The sequence below is a fragment of the Rutilus rutilus genome (assembly GCF_951802725.1).
Source record: "Rutilus rutilus genome assembly, chromosome: 11".
In the NCBI taxonomy this organism is placed as follows: domain Eukaryota; kingdom Metazoa; phylum Chordata; class Actinopteri; order Cypriniformes; family Leuciscidae; genus Rutilus; species Rutilus rutilus.
The window spans coordinates 36,659,825-36,682,241 of record NC_140216.1 but is presented as its reverse complement, the minus strand read 5'-3'; the positions used below and the strand labels follow the sequence as shown (position 1 = coordinate 36,682,241).

Here is a 22,417-nt window from a genome sequence, read left to right as displayed (position 1 = left end):
GATCGGCTTTCATCTGCTAGACCTGGTAGACCACCTTGGATAAACTGGTTTGGTTGGTAGACCACCTTGGACCACCAGCTGTTTCAAACTGGTATGTTCGTGGAGTTCTTCATAAAGTTGTGCGTTTCTCAGGTAAAATGACACATATTTGAATTTGATGTTCAAAATAGATGTTCAATTTAATGTAAAGATTATCTTCAAATGACATACATTCAGCAATATACAATTTGTGACATTCGTAAAGAATAGTGCTCAAATATCTAGGCAAGAAAATACAGTAGCGACATTATAGGGGGGAAAACTTTCATTAAATTTACACTGCGCATTTAATCTGAAAATACGTTTTAAATCGTGACTTCTCGTTCCAAGTTTGATTTTTGTTTCTGCACACCAATGAATAAAATACTTACAGGGCACTTTTATAAACAGGCACAATAAAAAGTTAAGTTACAGTATCCTCTGAATGTTTAAATAGTCAAAAATAAAACAAACGGACACACACACAAAGGAGACCTAAAGTCTAGCGGGCGGGTTCACGGTTCCTCTGCCAGGCGTACTGGTCCGTACACTGAAATCTGTAGCGCAGAAACCTCACTCGCGGCTTCATGTGGAAGTCAGCAGGTATCTTCCAGTTCCACATTTTCTGCACCTTTCAGAAAGTTCAGAGATCAGTTCAGAGGTCAGAGGTCAAGCTAGCAGGACTGTCATTTACTAGCTGAAAATTGTGCAGCTTTTGATTTAAAGGGTTAGTTCATCCAAAAATGAATGAATTAATCTCAAGTCGTTACAAACCCGTAAGACTTTCGTTCATCTTCAGAACACGAATAAAGATCGTTCTGATGAAATCTGAGAGATTTCTGTTCCTCCATTGACAGCTACGCAACTACCAGTTTGACGCTTCAAAAACTTCATAAACAGATCGTAAAACGAATCCATGTTAATCGAGCGGTTTAGTCCAAATTTTCTGTAGAGACTCGATCGCTTTATATGATCAACAGATTGAATTTAGGCTTCAATTCACTTATAAACATTCATCAACTCACACATCAATTATGATGTTAGAAGCTCAAGCATGTTCGCTTGACGTGTGAGAACCAATGAGGTTCATTCTCGTGTTACGCAGCACATTTGAGCTTCAGCAAGAACCAATGAGGTTCATTCTCGTGTTACGCAGAACATTTGAGCTTCAGCAAGAACCAATAAGGTTCATTCTCGTGTTACGCAGCACATTTGAGCTTCAGCAAGAACCAATGAGGTTCATTCTTGTGTTACGCAGCACGTTTGAGCTTCAGCAAGAACCAATGAGGTTCATTCTTGTGTTACGCAGCACGTTTGAGCTTCAGCAAGAACCAATGAGGTTCATTCTCGTGTTAAGCAGCACGTTTGAGCTTCAGCAAGAACCAATGAGGTTCATTCTTGTGTTACGCAGCACGTTTGAGCTTCAGCAAGAACCAATGAGGTTCATTCTCATGTTACGCAGCACGTTTGAGCTTCAGCAAGAACCAATGAGGTTCATTCTCATGTTACGCAGCACATTTGAGCTTCTGCAAGAACCAATGAAGTTCATTCTCATGTTACGCAGCACATTTGAGCTTCAGCAAGAACCAATGAGGTTCATTCTCATGTTACGCAGCACATTTGAGCTTCAGCAAGAACCAATGAGGTTCATTCTCGTGTTTCGCAGCACGTTTGAGCTTCAGCAAGAACCAATGAGGTTCATTCTCATGTTACGCAGCACATTTGAGCTTCAGCAAGAACCAATGAGGTTCATTCTCATGTTACGCAGCACATTTGAGCTTCAGCAAGAACCAATGAGGTTCATTCTCATGTTACGCAGCACATTTGAGCTTCAGCAAGAACCAATGAGGTTCATTCTCGTGTTTCGCAGCACGTTTGAGCTTCAGCAAGAACCAATGAGGTTCATTCTCATGTTACGCAGCACGTTTGAGCTTCAGCAAGAACCAATGAGGTTCATTCTCATGTTACGCAGCACATTTGAGCTTCAGCAAGAACCAATGAGGTTCATTCTCATGTTACGCAGCACGTTTGAGCTTCAGCAAGAACCAATGAGGTTCATTCTTATGTTACGCAGCACATTTGAGCTTCAGCAAGAACCAATGAGGTTCATTCTCGTGTTTCGCAGCACGTTTGAGCTTCAGCAAGAACCAATGAGGTTCATTCTCGTGTTACGCAGCACGTTTGAGCTTCAGCAAGAACCAATGAGGTTCATTCTCGTGTTACGCAGCACGTTTGAGCTTCAGCAAGAACCAATGAGGTTCATTCTCGTGTTACGCAGCACATTTGAGCTTCAGCAAGAACCAATGAGGTTCATTCTCGTGTTTCGCAGCACGTTTGAGCTTCAGCAAGAACCAATGAGGTTCATTCTCATGTTACGCAGCACATTTGAGCTTCAGCAAGAACCAATGAGGTTCATTCTCATGTTACGCAGCACATTTGAGCTTCAGCAAGAACCAATGAGGTTCATTCTCATGTTACGCAGCACGTTTGAGCTTCAGCAAGAACCAATGAGGTTCATTCTTATGTTACGCAGCACATTTGAGCTTCAGCAAGAACCAATGAGGTTCATTCTCATGTTACGCAGCACATTTGAGCTTCAGCAAGAACCAATGAGGTTCATTCTCGTGTTACGCAGCACGTTTGAGCTTCAGCAAGAACCAATGAGGTTCATTCTCATGTTACGCAGCACATTTGAGCTTCAGCAAGAACCAATGAGGTTCATTCTCATGTTACGCAGCACATTTGAGCTTCAGCAAGAACCAATGAGGTTCATTCTCATGTTACGCAGCACATTTGAGCTTCAGCAAGAACCAATGAGGTTCATTCTCGTGTTTCGCAGCACGTTTGAGCTTCAGCAAGAACCAATGAGGTTCATTCTCATGTTACGCAGCACATTTGAGCTTCAGCAAGAACCAATGAGGTTCATTCTCATGTTACGCAGCACGTTTGAGCTTCAGCAAGAACCAATGAGGTTCATTCTCATGTTACGCAGCACATTTGAGCTTCAGCAAGAACCAATGAGGTTCATTCTCATGTTACGCAGCACGTTTGAGCTTCAGCAAGAACCAATGAGGTTCATTCTCATGTTACGCAGCACATTTGAGCTTCAGCAAGAACCAATGAGGTTCATTCTCGTGTTTCGCAGCACGTTTGAGCTTCAGCAAGAACCAATGAGGTTCATTCTCGTGTTACGCAGCACGTTTGAGCTTCAGCAAGAACCAATGAGGTTCATTCTCGTGTTACGCAGCACGTTTGAGCTTCAGCAAGAACCAATGAGGTTCATTCTCGTGTTACGCAGCACGTTTGTGCTTCAGCAAGAACCAATGAGGTTCATTCTCGTGTTACGCAGCACGTTTGAGCTTCAGCAAGAACCAATGAGGTTCGTTCTCGTGTTACGCAGCACGTTTGAGCTTCAGCAAGAACCAATGAGGTTCGTTCTCGTGTTACGCAGCACGTTTGAGCTTCTGCAAGAACCCATGAGGTTTGTTCTCACTTCTCAAGCAGTTCAGTTGAGCTTCTGTTTATGTTCGCTGATCAATGGATCATTCTTTACATAATATAAAGCGATCTAGTCTCTTCAGAAAATTTGGACTTCATATGGATTCGTTTTACGTTCTCTTTATGAACTTTTTGAAGTGTAAAACTGGTAGTTGCGTAGCTGTCAATGGAGGGACAGACATCTCTCAAATTTCATTTAAATATATTCACTTGTGTTTTAAAGATGAAAATCTTATGGGTTTGGAACGACATGAGGGTGAGTATTTAATTTTTGGGTGAACTATCCCTTTAAGCTCTTGGTGTGGTGTCCAAACTCATTGAGCATCTTTCATGAAACACGAGGACAACGGATATCTGTGCAAATCCTCTGTAAACCTACTCTTGTGTATATTATTTACACTGAAATTGCACAGAGAGCGGTTTGCATGTTACAAACAGTATATTATATAGTTTGTAACAGTATATTATATATAAAATAGCGTATGTGCTATTTTGTGGAAACTGACATTTCTTTTAGAAATCTTTTAAAAAACATTTACTGTTACTTTTGATCAATTTTATGCATCCTTGCTAAATAAAAACATTTTACTGAGCCCAAACTTTTGAACAGTAGTGTACCTTAAAATAATTCCTTATTGACAAACATCTGTATCGTTTATACAGGTGAAGGTTCAAACATAATATTTCTGAGATGATTTGGACCGTTTGTTTTATTATGCTTCTGCTGAATATGCGAAGTGCATAGATATTTCAGCATGAAACGGTGTGCGTGGAGAGTTTCAGACCCACCTTCAGGACCCTGACCAGATGTGTGGTACTGTTCACCTGCTGATACTGGACAGAACAAGCAAAACAGAGAAAAGAGAAGAGCTGTTGAGCATCTGTTCACCATCACAGCATCTCCATCAGACATGAATTTATTCACAAGGTTATGGATGATAAGTTTCCATGACAGTTTTGGCATGGCGGTGGAGGTGAATGCAAGATACGGATCATCATCAGAATCATAATTCATGTGACTGAAGTGAACTCCATTGAAGCTTACCAGCTGGCTGTGTCTGTTCCGTAGCACCAGGTTGGCCTGTTAGAGGAGAACAAACCATGTGACATATGGAGATGCTCAGATCAAAACAACTGATTTGATGAATTCACCCTGTTAACATGCAGTTTAGCAGGTAAAGCAGGTTTAGAGATGTAGTGTGATTTAAAAACACATTTGACATGAAGAATCTATTTTGTGGGGCTAGATATTTTATCGCAGTTGAGTTATTGATCCAAGCAAACAAAAAATATTAAAATAAACGTAATTTATACAAAATATATATAGAATTTAATCCTTTATAATTTATTGTATAAATATGTTTATGGTATATACTATGTTTACCATGGTATATTTTGGTATATTTTCATAAGGGCAGCTTACCTGGATAGTCAGTATATATACATATATATATCAACAATACAGTAAAAACAGAAATCTTGTGAAATATTACATTTTAAAATAACTACTTCACTATATTTCAAAATGTAATTTATTCCTGTGATGTTAAAGTTGAATTTTCAGCATCATTACTCCAGTCTTCAGTGTCACATGATCCTTCAGAAATCATTCTAATATGATGATTTGCCGCTTGATTATTATTGGTTCTCAATTATTAATAATGGTTCTTATTGTTACCATTCTTGAAAACATTTTTTGTTGCTTAATAATTTTTTCAGGTTTCTTTTATGAATAGAAAGTTCAAAAGAACAGCATTAATTTGAAATACAAATCCATTGTAACATTATAAAATGTAATGCACTGATTTAATGCACCCTTGTTGATTACAAATATTAATGTTATGAATGTGTATAATATGCAATTTGCAGATATGTTATAAACTTCCTTGGACTCCAAAGAGTCCCTTGAGGTTCAGCTGAAATTTTTTATTTATTTTTCTTGTAGTTTGTGTTGTAGTTGTGTGTCACTCACCTGTGCCCATGGCGTCTGTCTGTGAGGAAACCCCTGTGAATGGATCCCCTGTGACTGGAGTTGAGTTTAAGAAAGGTTTGGTTCATATGATTTTTTAATAATGTTTTAAAACTATTTCTGCTTTGTAAGCGAACCCTTGCAAAAAACTGACCATGGTAATCATAGTTTCCACCAAAATCCCATTGTTATTGTACTGCAAAATCACACAGAATTCCCTTCAAACTGGCCTTCGGTGTCTTTCTGTCATTCTCTGCAGAAACTATGTTTACCATGGTATATTTTTTATAAGGGCAGCTTACCTGGATAGTCAGTCCACCTGATGAGACAGATGTTTTCAAACGTAATTTACCTGGTAAGTCTGTCTGAACCATGCTACTATGTGTCTCTGAGGCATCTGAAAGTTTGACAAGAACATTGATATGCCAGAGAAATCATACAGAGATTGTTGATGAAGCTCATTATTACATATACACTATTTAACATACCCTTGTATATACTGTATGTGCATTAAACGATTTTAATGTACGACGTGAAGACAGAAACACATGATGCGGAGTGCATTCAAATCGTTTAATTCACAGTTAGCTGTGGATTATCCAGCTTATACCATGGTCATTTACCAGCATTGACAAGTTAAAACTGTTACTGATTGTTTGCAGTGCAATATTTGACAGTCAGTTACGGCTCGTCAGATGTAACAATCTGCCCGCTTTGAATCAGATGCATTGCTAAAAGTATCAAGTGCAGAAAGATTAAATGTAGTATTTGAAAGAATTACAGCATTATCTGAATTAAAAATCCAGAGAGAAATAGAGAAAGATGTGCGTGTGAATTACCTGCGTCTGTGCAGAGTCTCTCTCAACTTAAAATGAAACTGAAAGTTTAATTACTTCAAAAACAGCGAAGTTACCCCCTTGTTGTGTGTGTGTGTGTGTGTGTGTGTGCTTCAGTGCATTAATATAGAACGGACTGGAACTACCTGTGCATTAAACGGTATTCAGACAGACCATGTTGTGTGTGTGTGTTAAACTAAAGGTAACTCACCTGTGAATCCAGTCCCAGTTGCATGAACAGAATCTGCTTTTCAGAAACACACACTACACATGAAACCCTGCCCTGATAGACTGACATGTGTCTGGATGAGCTGAGGAAACGTGGTTACCTGTGTAATTCGGCATGCCGTCAGTCACAGCTAGGTGTCCCTGCCCTGAATAACAGGAAATAGCATGTTGTAAATATTTACTACTTAAAGTACTCATTTGCATGTTGTTCACTCACCTGTCACGTCTGTTTGAGCCTGTCCTTCAGTCACCGGATCACCCGCCACACCTGATCACATCGACAGCTCCGTTATTACACACCAATGCTGCTTTTACAATCACTCATGGTGGATTTATTCAAGATGTTTGGTCAAATTTCAAAGATAATACCTGCCATATCTGTCTGCGCACTTCCACCGGTGACACCGTCAAGTCCTTTGAGAGGGGCGAAACAAAGTTGATTTAGCATATTTCATACACAATAAAAATTTAAAGTGCTTTACATAAAAAGACTTTAAAAAGAATCACACAACAATCTGTGGAAGCCCATTTCTGCCGCATAAGTATGTCATATAAGATTAAAGTCGATATTTTGAATTAAAAAGCTGAAATTCTGACATAATAAGTTGAAATTCTGACTTAAAAAGTCATCATTATTATTAGTCATAATCTTTAATCTCATATGATAGTCATAATTGACTTAGTTTGTGATAATTTTCTTAGTATGTCATAAATTTGACTTCTTATCTCATAATTTTGACATTTTCTCATATCATTGGCTTTCTCATAATCTTAATTTAGTATTTTATCATTTCGTTTTAGTAGGCTATGTCACAATTATAACTTAGTATGTCATAATTTTGACTTTTTAATATCATAATTATAACTGTCATAATTTCCTTCATAAAAAGTATTATACTCTATAATTTCGATTTTTTATCTACAAAAGCATGATTTATTTTTTTCTTCTGATGCGGAAATGGGCTTCCATAACAATCACTACAGATACATAAGAAATACAATTAAATATTAAAAGTAATAAAAAGCAAAGAAGTAAAAAGAGAGATGCATTAAAATGAAGAGATTAAGTTTATCATTTAACCTATAAACATATTAATAAGAATGTTTTCTTACCAGTCGTGTCAGCATAAGGGCTGAGGGTGTGATCAACTAGATCAATTGCGCCAACTGAAAATAAGAAAAATAGCATTTCTAAAGGTGCTAACTAGACTAATATTTGCGCAAAGGTGATTCATGTGATGCCACTGACCTGCATCTGGATGTGAGCTGACGGCATGCTGGTCTCCTGTACAGACAAGTAAGTTATTATTACTTATTAGCTCTGCTTCAAAACCTAGAGAGCTGCAATGCTGTCGAGATCAACCGCTTCCGACTAGATAAATACTCAACTCACAATTCACGATATTAGTTTGGTGTTAGCATGATGCTAAGCTAATGACACAAGCTCAGTATAAAAACGCTTAAATATTTGTCTGTTTTGATTAGATAAAACTATTTTATAAATAACTTTAAGTATTCATTGTAATAAAGTTTTTTATGGTAGGCTATAATTTATGGTAAACATAGGCCTATCTTTCAATGTCACCATTTTGGATGGGTTTTATTCATCTCTTCTCTACAAATACCTTAGATAATAATTTGAGTAAAACCATAAAATAATACTGCCTACTTTTTTTGGAACAACCCACTAGGTTTTGGAACAATTCATTTAAGGGAAGATGCCACAGGTTAGCAGGGAGAACATTGTAACTGATAGGCTATTCCCCATTAAGACAATTAAGACAACTGTTTTGTTTTCTGAAATGTTGTTTAAAATATGCAAATGAGGCTTTATCTAATTAAGTATGCACTAATTTCCATCCATTTCTAGAACAGAAATATGAACATTGGATAAAGCCAGTTTTAAAATTCTTGTTTCATTTTGTTGACATCAGAGTTAAAGATTTTTACAGAGAATCTCTATTTTTATCCCTTCATAAATCAGAAATTATTGTCAACAGCCATAAAAAATCACCATATTTTAGGAATAAAATATTAATCAATAAATAAAAAGGACATGTCATAGAAGCAAAATCTCAATATTGACCAGTGCATGGAAAGAAAACAATGGTTTTGCCTGTAGGGTCTTGACTTACTTTGTTCGTTAACAGTTGTGTATGGATGAAATAGTTTGTTACAAAATTAGTTATATTAAATATTGGCTACATTTAAAGACACCATAAAGTGTTTTAGCATAGTTTTGCAATCAACATATCAAAAAGCATGTCCTTTTTTAAATAGCTATAATATGCTTTAGTTACATCAAATGATTCTTACATTTTAAATGTGTATATTAACTAATTTCGTCAACTTTAATATTTAACTAGCATATAGATATTGATATTGATAGGGTTACAGACGTGCACCAAAAGCCACAAATCTTTGATTGGGATTTCCTGGCGGCTTTAAACCTGCCTTGAGAAATATTTTCCGTGTTGAGCACAGGCGTTTGGTAAACCCGCGCAACCCCACTTGGTTATAGACCGACTAGCCAAGAGAAGACGCATAAAAATTGAATTATGGCTAACAAATCAATAGAGTTTCAGTGATGTCATGGAGCCGGCTGATATAGTACCAGCTGTGTGATGCATCTCCGTCGCAGCCTCATGATGGCCTGTTCCGCCTGTCGGGAAAGATTCACATTGATTCCAGGATATTACTCTGTCAATAACATGATGTTGTGATTGTGTGTTGATTGATTAGTTGTGTGTTTTATTGCTAGACACATACTGACGTCGAGATGAACGGCTGGAGGGTCACCTGTGAACGAATCCAGACACACACTGCAGTTCTCTCTCTTTTAGGTGTTTATATGCTTTTATAGAGATATGAACGTACCTTTCTGTATGTCTATAGGTTTGTGCCGACCGTTTCCGTTTCCGTTTCCTGTAATGCAGTAATAAACGATGTGTCAAAATAATGTCGTATGATCATATCCCTGCTGGACATACCAGGTTGTCAATGTCAACCAGCTTGGACCAGCAAGAAACCATGCAAAAGTAGCATTCATTTTCCAGAAAGGAAAGGTGAGTTGACATGTTGACTCGAGCTTACCGTTCGTATCGGGTGAATCTGCACCGTTATTATCGGCCCCACCTTCTGAGGAGAACAACACGACAGATGAATATCATGTCTCGTGTCTATATTGAAAATACACTTTACAATAAAGTTCCTTTTATTAACATTAGTTACCTACTTTAGTTAATATTAATAAGATTAATAAAGTATTTAAGTTCATTTCAACATTTGCTAATACATTTTTAAATGAATAAATGCTATAATACATTGCTTATTATAGTTTGTTTAAGTTATGTTAGTTAATGCATAAAGACCTTATTATAAAGTGTTAGCAAAATAGGTGTCGTACCTGAATAGTCAATGAATGAATGACCCAGATGTGACATTGTCTCAAAGACTACTGATGAATCTGTAAAAATTAGTCTGGTTTTAGATTCAACACACTTTGGCCCGGTTCCACAGACAGGGTTTAGATTCAGCCAGGGTTAGGCCTGAGTTTAATCAGGAGATTTAAAGGGATAGTTCACCCAAAAATGAAAATTCTATCATTGTTTACTCACCTTCAAGTTGTTCCAAACCTGTATGAGTTTCTTTGTTCTGCTGAACACAAAGGAAGATATTTGGAAGAATGTTTGTAACCAAACAGATCTAGGTCCCCATTGACTACCATAGTATATATATGGAAGTCAATGGGGACCGAGATCTGTTGATTACAAACATTCTTCCAAATATCTTCCTTTGTGTTCACCAGAACAAAGAAACTCATACAGGTTTGGAACAACTTGAAGGTGAGTAAACAATGATAGAATTTTCATTTTTGGGTGAACTATCCCTTTAAGTCGCTTTTATAAATGTGCCTTAGAAAGAAATGTTACTGGTGTGCGTCTCGAGACAAAACAATAGCACTGACATATTTTAAGATATATCGGTGCAAGTTGCTTTCATTTAAAACAGCTCAAACTTGCACTTTAGTCTGGGACTAGGCTTAAACCTCGTCTGTGAAACTGGGGGTTTCTGTTTTAGTGTTTCAAGTCGCTCTTCACCAGACCATGCAGGATCGTTGTTCAACATCAGTTTACCTGTTGTGTCGGCCGGTGATTTTGATTGGGCTCCATTATCAGACGTGCCTGAAGACACAAGTGATTATTTAACCACATATTGACCTGCACTGGGGCCCGGATATACCCCAGATACCCCGGATATACTCCAGATACCCCGGATATACCCCAGATACCCCAAATACCCCAGATACCCCGGATATACCCCAGATACCCTGGATATACCCCAGATACCCCAGCCACGGCCCTGTCTGTTAACACACTATCAATCTAATGCTAGTAAACAGACAAATACTTCACTTACTGATTGAGTGGGTATAATCACCATTCCCACTGTCAGCAGAGACATAATCTGATATACACAACAAGAGACGGTTAACAAGGTAGATTATTGCTTTACTAGACATGTTGACGTGACTGTTTAAAGATGATTTTTCTTTTATTCACACTATTTGGTTTAATGATTTTATAGCATTTTTTATAAAGTCAGAGTACACAGCTGTCTGTCTATCTATCTATGATTATCTATCTATCTATCTATACCTCTCTATCTATCTATCTATACCTCAATATATCTATCTATCTATCTATCTATCTGTCTATCTATCTATCTATCTATACCTCAATATATCTATCTATCTATCTATCTATCTATCTATCTATCTATCTATCTATCTATCTAAAACTCTATCTATCTATCTATACCTCTATCTATCTATCTATCTATCTATCTATCTATCTATCTATCTATCTATCTATCTATCTATCTATCTATCTATCTATACCTCAATCTATCTATCTATCTATCTATCTATCTATCTATCTATCTATCTATCTATCTATCTATCTATCTATCTATCTAAAACTCTATCTATCTATCTATACCTCTATCTATCTATCTATCTATCTATCTATCTATCTATCTATCTATACCTCTCAATCTATCTATAACTCTATCTATCTATCTATCTATACCTCTCAATCTATCTATCTATCTATCTATCTATCTATCTATCTATCTATCTATCTATCTATCTATACCTCTCAATATATCTATCTATCTATCTATCTATCTATCTATCTATCTATCTATCTATACCTCTCAATATATCTATCTATCTATTGTTCTATTATCTGTCTGTCTGCCTTTCTATCTATCTATATCTATACCTCTATCTATCTATCTATCTATCTATACCTCTCAATATATCTATCTATCTATCTATCTATCTATCTATCTATCTATCTATCTATTCTATCATTTGTCTGTCTGCCTTTCTATCTGTCTATCTATCTATCTATCTATCTATCTATCTATCTATCTATCTATCTATCTATACCTCTCAATCTATCTATAACTCTCTATCTATCTATCTATCTATCTATACCTCTCTATCTATCTATCTGTCTGTCTGTCTGTCTGTCTGTCTGTCTATCTACTCTCCTACACTCATTCAGTAAGTTGAGTTATGATTTCAGTGATCAGTCTGTGTAATCCAGACAGATGCATGAAACCCCAGTGACCTCTCGTGACACTAAAAACGTCTCTGAAAGTTGTCATTACACCCCCTTTGGAGCCCGTGTCAAGACTGTGAGTCTGACAGAGTTTATTAGACGTGTGCTGGGATAATCCCATGGCTACTGGGGTAAAAGCACTCTGAATTTACAGGACCTAAAGGAGGCCAGAGCGGCAGCCAGCAGCCATTACCTGGAGGAGCGTCTAGAACCGGGCCGCCACTGGACGGGTGCCCTGGACTCAGGCCAGCGGCTGGAACGGAGAGCGAGTGAGAGAGAAAAGACAGCTTTGATTCACACCAGTCATCTCTCAGTAAATTATTAGGTAGAACACAGAAACTGGCTGGTTTATTCTGTCAGCGCAGCCCATAATTAGTACAGCGTGACGGCTGGACGGATTGGAGGAAGGCTCTCAGCGCCGTATGTGAGCCGTTTCACAGCATGGGCATAAATGTAAATCATGTAAATTTAACTAGTGCGGGACGTCCTGTTTATTACAAGGCCAATGAGATCAGCAGAAAGCAATTCTGGTGTCCGCAGCCCAAAAGCCATAAACATCAAGCCTCTCTGGTTATGAAAAATGGACAACGTGAAGTGGACGCTTACCTGCCGAATCCACCTGAAATGCGAGTCCCATGTGATCTGTTGAGACAGCGTCAGTTACTAGGCATGTGGGCGGAACGTCTGGAGGAGTGTCTAAGAGGTCTAAAAGCGTACCTAGACCGTCTGTTTGGGTGTCTGGACCAAAGCTCTCTCCTATTCCACCTGTAGAGGGAGACATTCAGAGTCCAAACTGAGAAACAGCATTCAATATTCCTTCCATTAATGAATGAGAATGAAGGAATGCTCACCCATTAAGCCAACAAGGAAGTCATGGCTTGATTGGTCTATTATTCCTGCAATGAAAAGTTTCTGCTATATTCAGTTTGTTCTGATGCTCACATTATTGACAGACTGATAGATTCAACTCGGTAACTGACAAAATAAAATTCGTTTTTGTAGGCCTGAAGAGTTGAACTGATGTTTACCTGTAATTTCCAGATGGGGGCTTGTGCCAAATGAATCAAAACCACCTGAGATGTACACAAAACAAAAGACGCACATGTGAGAACTGAAATCTCAACTGAAAACGGTGTAAGTGTCCTTCCATGTTTTAAATCATGTTTTTTATACCTGTTCCTTGAATCTGAGTTGTGCCTGGCATGAAATGATCCAAACCTGCATCAAAAACAGCAAAGATATTGTTATTTTTATTATCTGTTTCATGTTGTATGAAATGTCAGTCCATAAAGAGAATTGTTTCCTCACCTGTGAATCCTGTTTCTCCTCCATTCAGGAGCTGTTTGTGCCCATTACCTGTGAGAGGAACCCGATTAACGTGACTAAATCGCTCATTCTGATTAATATGGTGCACAATATTGTGTATTATTATAACACACAATAATACTCACCGTTAGATTCTATCTCTGGGATTTCTGAATTTACAAGACAAAAAAGGATACAGTATGACATCAGTTATCATTTACCAGAAAACATTTGTTTTCCTCAGGTAAGCGGTGTATGTAAACTGTGACGTTTTTCACCTGGAGACTCGATTTGAGATCCGTCGTGAGCCGTTTCCCCTGATGCAAGAAGACAAGATCTGTTCTCGTATAAGTGTGTACAGCATTTAAGAAGTAAGAAATGACCTCCATGATATACAGTAGAGAGATCCTGTTGTACACATACCATTTTCATATTGTGGAGCGAATCCCTCTGACCCTGAACACAATGCACAGAGCATTATTATAACTTTTGCTTATAAATCATTTTAAAGAGGCCATATTATGCCCTTTTACAAAGTTTTTGGGGTCACCTAGAATAGGTTTTCATGCTTGAATGTTCAAAAACACCTTATTTTTTATACATTGTTGTACATTATTACAACTCCTCTCTTCCCAGTCTGTCAGTAACACTCTGTTTAGTTCCTGTCTCTATGAAGCCCCTCCTTCTGAAAAGCACAATGTGCTCTGATTGGTCGGCTGGAGCAGTGTGTTGTGATTGGTCAAACGCTTTGAGCGTGTTTGGTAAATGCCCCGCCCCTTATCATAACTGTGAACACACTACTAACTATCTCAATCAGGCCCCGCACCTTTATTTTGTGTATGTCATGGGCGGGAATTATTTAAATGAGGAATATTGTGACGTGTTCGTTCCCGGAAGAAAACTCAAGACTACAATGGAGGCGTTTCAGGGAGTTTAGAAACAGTGACACTGATATAGAGAATAACTCCCGCTGGAGGGACTTTGTAACAGCAACATTACACACTAAAGAAGGTTGAAAATGTAAAAATGTGCTCTTTCATGAGGAGGTCACCATGTAAGTCTTATATTTGGTCGTTTTGATTTAAATACCTTCAGGCTGTGATTGGACCTCGGAGGAAACGACACCCACACCACCTGACGTCTGCCCTGCCGATGGTCGGTCAAATGTGTGGCTGGATGACATTGTTGACCCATGACCTGCTGCTATGTGGCCTGATGACCCTTGACCTGATGGCACTGTGAGATTGACAAAGATATCACATTATGTGGTGCGTAAAAAAATTAACCCCTACTTTTTCATGCACTAGAATATTCATTAACACATTTCTTGCGGACTCTATGTATAATACATTATGCATTATATAAATGTAACCAAAGTGAAAATGCATTATAATATCTGCAGATTCCTTTGCTACATCTGAAATTGGTTGATTCTCATTGTGTTTTAATGAATTTCACTTTGTGGTTACAACTCATGAGATCACACAATGCATTATAATGTGCATTACAAGGCATAATTAATGCATTAAAAATACTTACATAATGCATTATATATGAAGACTTCAAGTAAAGTTTTAGAGAATATTCCAATATTATTAGGCCTTTGGATATAATATGATTTGGTGTGCCTAATATAAACAAATTATAAAATATAATATGAACCCTGATTGCCAATATAAACAGATCGATCTCTTACCAACAGAAATGGACACTGAATGGACTCCCCCGTCTGTGCCTGAAACGCATTCAATTTATTAGTAAGTTTCTAAATTCTTTGAAATATCCTATTTTGAACAATAATTTAAAGGTTTCTGAATGTAATTACCAGGGACTTTTGATCCTGAACCTCCATTAGCACCCGTTCCTCCAGCTCCTACACCTGAGAACAGTTTCATGGTTACTCGTCATGTTATACACTACTGTTCAAAAGCTTGAGGTCAGTACGATTAATTTTTTTCTTTTATTTAGAAAGGATGACAAAAGTGTCAGTAAAGACATTGATAATGTTACAAAAGATTTCAAATAAACGGTGTTCTTTTGAATTTTCTACTCATTGATTATAGTTTCCACAAAAATATGAAGCAGCACGACTGTTTTCAACATTGATAATAATCAGAAATGTTTCTTGAGCATCAAATCATCATATAAGAATGATTTCTGAAGGATCATGTGACACTGAAGACTGGAGAAATGAAGCTGAAAATTCAGCTTTGATCACAGGAATAAATTACATTTCACTGTATATTCACATAGAAACCAGTTATTTTAAATTGCAATAATATTTCACAATATTACTGATTTTACTGTATTTTTGATCAAATAAATGGAGCCTTGATGAGCATAAGTCTTCCTTTAAATACATAAATATCTATTCTTGACCTCAAACCTTTGAGCAGTAGTGTATATTAATTATATGTTCAATTATATTGTATACACTTTTATTATATAAAATGTAATATTTGTATTGAATATAGTGCATAATATGGCATTTAGTATTGAATGTGTAATTTTTACTTGCTATATGTTTGTTTTTCAGGTCAAAATCAGTGATCGGGTACCTGAAGGAACTATCTCTGATTTGGACCCCTCTTGTCCATCGTAACTTGCACCTGTAAGTGAAATAAATACGGTGATTAGGAAAGCTTGTCAGGGCAAAAACAAAGGAAAGCATGTTTACCGCAGGCGAATACCGTACCATGAGAACTTGATCCAGGCGGGCGAGAGTAACCATCTCTACCGTTACTTCCTGTAACCCACACAGACGCATTACTGAGAGGCCATTCTTTCTACAGTAATAAAACACTGTCGTCTGTCTGAAAAAGGCTTCAGTAATCCAATGACAAGCAGTTAAATGAACAACAAAACATTATTATTCTGAGTGATGCTGGTTACCGTTTGCTCCATCTGAAGCTGCTGATGTGCTGCTTGATGCTGGAATGACAAAAACACTTTTACTTTCTTATTGGACATGAAAGAGTCAACCTTACTGTCATTTTTAGCACTTTCAATGGGTAAAAACAAAACAGTTTCTTCAGAAAACAACATGAGGTCATGAGGACTAAAAAGACCATGGGAAATATGCTCACAATAGTACCACAAGGTATACAGAACTTTGGCTAGCATTCTGGCAAGGTTCTCTCAAAGTTAAGAATGAACATCAATACTGATACATAATGAACTTTTTTTTTCTTCTTTGAAAACATTCAAAAGTAACATTCCCATAATGTTTGCAAATTGAAATGTTCCCATAAAGTGCGTTCACATAACCAAGAAAAAAAACTTTTTTTAAACAAATTGAATGTCCAGAAATAGCGTTTTCATAATGTAATGAGCGAAGCAAGCTGGGGTGTTTTCTACACAGGGTCAGTCTGTGTTGCTCTTCTAAAGTAGGGCTTGTGTGAAAGTTTTGCCCCTGATAGATCAGGTTCACACTTACAGACTTGGCCAGTTTGAGTGCCACCATTAAGTTTCTGACCTGGGAAACAAGAGCAAAGGTTTTTGTCAAAAGATGTATTGGACTTCAGGAACAGAAAAGCGAGGCCTGAAAAGTGGCCATTTAACTTCCAACAAATTCACCTTTCACCAGAGGCCATGAGAGGCTAATGCACTCCGAACAGGTTTTAAAGAACTTGTTTTTGCGTTATCGAGTAGACTTTCCTTACCATTTGGGGATTCGCCCGCGACGCCGCTGCCAGGAGTCATACCTTGGAGAAAAACAGCCTTTCAGTCTAAACAAGGCCCCGAAACATCAGTCCCACAAACATGCCCTCTCACTGCGCTAGGCCCGTGCACCTGAGGCGGCTGATGATGTTTCATCTTTCCACGTTTATTAATAAATCGAGCAATGCCGTTCAGCCGCTGCGGCAAAATCTCCACATACCTGATCCCTAAACCAGATTAAGTACCGATTGGCTTTGCTTTCTGAGTAGGGTGCACCCAGTGAACTATTTTCCAGTGCTGAGAGGTTCAGTGTTCTCTACCTCCAGCTCTAAAGAGGATTAGCTTCACCTTACCCAAGCCTTTGGGTGCTGCAGTGGCCTGCTGCGATCCGGCTCCTTTGGGAAAGAGGGAGAGGAACAAGAAACATATTCTTAAGACTCCCAGAGATCATTTCTCACAGGTCAATCAATCAGTTTCGGCCAGGTGGCCCTCTGGAGGAACAAAAACTCTCTTTTTACATGCGCTTAAGGGGGCTTGCATCTCGTGTAAACCAGTTATATACATTTTAAGTTGCTTTTATAGGCTTTTATGAACATTTTAGATGTGATTTTAGTTTCTTTTTGTTGCGTCTAAAACCTCCAAATCTTTGTCAGTTTTTAGTCTTTATTCACATTTGTTATTTATACTGCTGGAATATTTGGGGTCTGTAAGATTTCTGTTCCTAATAAAACGCTGTTCTTTTGAACTTTGAATTCATCAAAGAAAAGTTTTCAACATTGATGATAATCAGAAATGTTTCTTGAGCATTAAATCAGCATATTAGAATGATTTCTGAAGGATCATGTGACACTGAAGACTGGAGTAATGATGCTGAAAATTCAGCTTTGCAATAATATATGTAATAATATTTCACAAAATGACTGTTTTTAGTGTATTTTTTGATCAAATAAATGCAGCATTGGTGAAAAATCTTACAGAGCCCAAACTTTTAAACGGTGGTGTATCTTAATTACCTTACAAAAAGTACTGTGGTACCTTGGTTGTATCACATGGTTATCCTATGGTATTCCAATGAAATCCAATGGAAAAACTATGTAAATATTACATATTTTGGTCATTTTACCATCACTGTACTATGGTATTAACATGATACCACAAGGTTGTTCAAAGAATAGCATACTTTCCAAAAAACAACAACATGGTTTTACTTGTCCAGAATATATATGGCAGCATGCTACTTTAATGATACTGTATGATTACCATATTTATTCAACATGGCACTTTAAAATCATAATGATCGAGGCCAAAAAACGAGGTATGACAACTAGTCCAAAAGCACATTATACAAGAAATAATACCATTGTACTTTTTTGTAAGTGTAATTTTTGATGTGATTATGGCAGAACCCCATATGTATATAGCTCAGCCTCATTAAGCAAGACTGACTTTTAAAGCAAATTATGACTTATTAGAGATGACTGAGGTTTTGCACAATGGTGGTAAGTTGTGAACTTGTCACCCACCCTTCATATGCTGACCTTTGGAGTCATCATCATCTGTAAAGAAAGGGGAAAATCGATACAGTTTATAACAACCGCTCCTTTGTTTTGCCCTTCTCCTCTTTCTGTCCTGAATCGCTCACAGATCTGCTGACTGTTATCAGAATATTACACGAGTCCACTGAGTTTAGGATTCACATTCATCTATTGTCAGTTAAAGGCTCTTTTATTTTCTCTTAGAAACTGTTGCTTTACTCACTTTAATGGTGTTAAAAACTGGGTTTATGAAGCTTAACGTGTTTAAAAAAACGATTCAAGAAACTATTTATCATGATTGTTATAGTATTAACTTCTCATTTTGTCCTTTTGCAGGATCATGTCGTATCAAATTGCCCACAATATGAGCTTTCTGTGGTATGATCAGCTCTCCTTGGGACATTTTAATTATTTTACTATCTAAAAGACCATCATCTCCTACCATCTTCCTCCTCAGACAGTTCTTCTTCACCCTCTTCAGCCTCAAAGTCATTTTCCTCTGGCTCCTTATCTGTCCGGAGAGATCGTGTAAATACGTGCGGCCGCTGTATGCTAAACACAAGAGTGTGTCATTTAATGAAGCCCTCTGGGAGAAGAGCTCGTACCTTCAACAGGAGCCGTTGATATGGTGGACACCAGAAACACAACAGCCACTGAAGCAATTACAAGATTTCTGTGAAAGAAAAACGATAAGAGTCCAGAATGAGCAAACGTGAAGCACAATGACCCCCCCAAAACTAAGTTAGATGCTGTTTAGGGTATATATCATGCAATTTATCAATGCATATTCTCAATAACAGCTCTGAAAATGGCCAACTATTCTCTTGAGAAATGTACGCTTTTAATATTGTTTTAACTTGGAAAGTAAATTCAGTGCTTGGGTTTTTAAAAAATACAAGTACGGCTTAAAAGCAATACTTAGCACTAAGATACATATTTTTATGCTAAAGTATTGTAATATTCAGAAAGCACAGCTGTAATTGGACAGTATATCACTTAATGAGACTCCCAACATCAAAATAGCACAGACTCTAAACTATAACCAGATACAAGTCATGTGCAAATTTCACTGAAATGCAAAATTATTAAATACAAATCCTACATAAAACATGCTTTTGTGGTGCTTGCAACACCAAGGTCATGGGTTTGATACCAAGGGAATGCGAGAATTGATCCATATACCTTCAATGTAAAGTCACTTTAGATAAAAGCATCTGCCAAATGCATGAATGTCCTCATACAAGCACCTTAATAAAAAAATTCACAGCTCCTCTCTGCTATATATTGATTAATTAGCGATCAATTGTTCCACTATCAAAGAAGTCAATTTAAGAGTCCTTTTTAATCAAACGCCATTGACTTACCGTGACAGCATCTTTAGCACTGGTTTATGTGGGAAACTGTGCAGCAGACATAAAGCAACCAGCAAACGTGCTTTTGACTTCCTTATGCTTGACTGGGCACCAAAATACATTTTATACCCTTCCAGCCCCCCATCTTGTTAAGGGGCAGGACTTGATGTCTAACCCCAACCCGTGCCATTCAAACTACTCCCTCTGAAGAATGAAACCACAGGTGAGTCCTGCGACGTTTTTAAATTCATAATTCATTTTCAGATCAGATCTGCAGTCTTCAAGCATTACAATGCAGAAATGCTGATGAATATGTACTGTACATTGGCTGTTGACTAGCGATGCCAAAGATTAAGGTAAAAAAGGTCTTTATTTATGGCATGTCCCATCATCCTCTTGGGCCGGCAGTGGGATCAGTAAGGCGGATCAGCCAGTGGAGGGCACAGCCAGCCTACGCAACACCACAGCAACCACAGGGTCTTACTGGGTTTCTCTCATCTGAGCATGATGACCTGAGTTTAAGATCAGAGGTTTCCAGGTGGTTCTTTGTGATTTAGCACTTACATAAAATATGATCCCTTTCACTAAAAAAAGAAAAAAGGATGAGTTTATGATTAAGTGTTTGCACTCAGTCAAAGGTTTTGGATAATGTTTTTGAAAGGTCTCTTATTCTCACCATGGCTGCATTTATTTAATCAAAAATACAGTGAAAACAGTAATATTGTGAAATATTTTTGTAATTCAAAATAACTGCTTTCTATCTGAATATATATTAAAATGTAATTTATTCCTGTGATCAAAGCTGTATTTTCAGCATCATTACTCCAGTCTTCAGTCACATGATCCCTCAGAAATCATTCTTGTATGATGATTTGATGCTCAAGAAACATTTCTGATTATTATCAATGTTGACAAATGTGCTGCTACATATTTTTGTGGAAATTGTTTACATATATACCAAGAAATTAAAGGGGTGGTTGATTATGATTTCACTTTTCTAACATTAGTTAGTGTGTAAATGTTGCTGTTTGAGCATAAACAACATCTGCAAAGTTACAACGCTCCAAGGTCAAAGCAAAGGGAGAGATTTGCTTTTAAAGAAATTGCTTTTTAAGGACTACAACAAACGGCTGGTAGGGACTACATGACATTCCTCCCGGGTTAGTGACATCACCAACCCTAAAATTTACATAAACAAGACAGAATATGCTAATCAATGACTAGAAGATAACTACACAAGCTACATAAATTCATCAACTAACCATTCAGAAATGTTGTCACTTCTTCTTGAGTCTCTCCATCTTTTTCTGAATCCGGTTTGAACATACAACGCTAAAAGTTGAAAAAAATTTCAGTGCATGTCTGTGTGAGTGCAAGCTGTTGAAGCTCCGCCCCCTGTGCCGGGAGCAGCAGCTCATTTGCATTTAAAGGAACAGACACAAAACGGTGCGTTTTTGCTCACCCTCAAAAATCGACAATTTTAACATGCTATATAATAATATCTGTGGGGTATTTTGATCTAAACCTTCACATACACACTCTGGGGACATCAGAGACTTATTTTACATCTTGTGAAAAGGGCATTATACCACCCCTTTAATACTTATATTGTTTCAGCATTGATAATAATAAGAAATGTTTCTTGAGCAGCAAATCAACATTTTAGAATGATTTGATTGAATCTAAATTATGTTTCAGTCTGCTCAAAAACATGGTACTACCATGGTACTTTTTATAAGGATGTACAGCCTTTTGGTTCGAATGCAGTTTGAATGCAATCCAAAACCAAGGTGCTTTTTGTAAGGGAAAAGTGCTCACTCTTTTGCCTGCTGAAAATGTGCTTTGCTGGTTTAGCTGGTCAGTTATTTGATCTCCCAGCTCGACCAGCTGACAAGTGGCCAAAACCTCTCAAAAAAGAAACTTCAAACCTGAGTCCTGACTGACCAGTTTTATAGCCAGCTGTGACTAGCAAACCACTTTTGTCTGGTTTTATGCATGTATCTATAAATTTGAGGCCAGTGGTTGCCAGATCTTTCAGGAAAGAAAAGAATGGGAAAGCTAGTAAACTGGAATGGCTTGTGATGTGTTAATGGATTAGCATGGCCTGCTCAAGTGCTGTGGTATCCGTATATGTTGCATAAGCTAATGCTCCTGTCCCATAGCAGTAACTGAATCGCTGGCAGCTCACGGGAAGATTGCATTCCTGTACAGCGAGCCAGTTCACATCAAGCCCGTTTTACAATGTAACGAACACCAGCAGGCCTTGAAATGCATTTCTGTGATAAACTCGTCCTGATGAGCTAAATGGACGTGTGTCGTAGCAAAGCTAATGAGCTCTTGGGCTAAACAAGCTTTCTTTGTTGCATTGTGAAATGTGATCTATGTG

At 37.6% G+C, this 22,417-nt stretch overlaps 1 protein-coding gene across 10 annotated transcripts; it reads right to left on the bottom strand.

Annotated features, from left to right (window-relative positions):
- Window positions 1-156: 156 nt before the first annotated feature.
- Window positions 157-20,108, bottom strand: LOC311299154 (uncharacterized protein). Of its 10 annotated transcripts, none has more exons than XM_084422572.1 (41): window positions 20,044-20,108; window positions 19,285-19,352; window positions 19,122-19,190; window positions 18,668-18,700; window positions 17,498-17,539; window positions 17,147-17,188; window positions 16,921-16,959; window positions 16,377-16,415; window positions 16,180-16,230; window positions 16,043-16,093; window positions 15,310-15,363; window positions 15,181-15,219; window positions 14,574-14,720; window positions 13,908-13,940; window positions 13,763-13,801; window positions 13,631-13,654; window positions 13,488-13,535; window positions 13,353-13,397; window positions 13,208-13,252; window positions 13,031-13,075; window positions 12,897-12,944; window positions 12,786-12,821; window positions 12,373-12,432; window positions 10,969-11,016; window positions 10,686-10,733; window positions 9,956-10,015; window positions 9,643-9,687; window positions 9,427-9,474; window positions 9,319-9,348; window positions 9,164-9,211; window positions 7,799-7,834; window positions 7,663-7,716; window positions 6,919-6,963; window positions 6,767-6,817; window positions 6,651-6,695; window positions 6,533-6,568; window positions 5,838-5,882; window positions 5,489-5,542; window positions 4,562-4,597; window positions 4,306-4,350; window positions 548-649 (listed from the first exon to the last, which is right to left on the bottom strand). In XM_084422572.1, the coding sequence occupies exons 1-41, from the start codon at window positions 20,052-20,054 to the stop codon at window positions 615-617; spliced, it is 1,917 nt and encodes a 638-aa protein (XP_084278698.1). In that variant the 5' UTR covers window positions 20,055-20,108; the 3' UTR covers window positions 548-614. The 10 variants fall into 10 exon arrangements, with proteins under 10 accessions (XP_084278699.1, XP_084278698.1, XP_084278702.1 ...); XM_084422576.1 differs by having other exon boundaries at window positions 548-643; XM_084422574.1 differs by having other exon boundaries at window positions 6,533-6,565.
- Window positions 20,109-22,417: the final 2,309 nt, after the last annotated feature.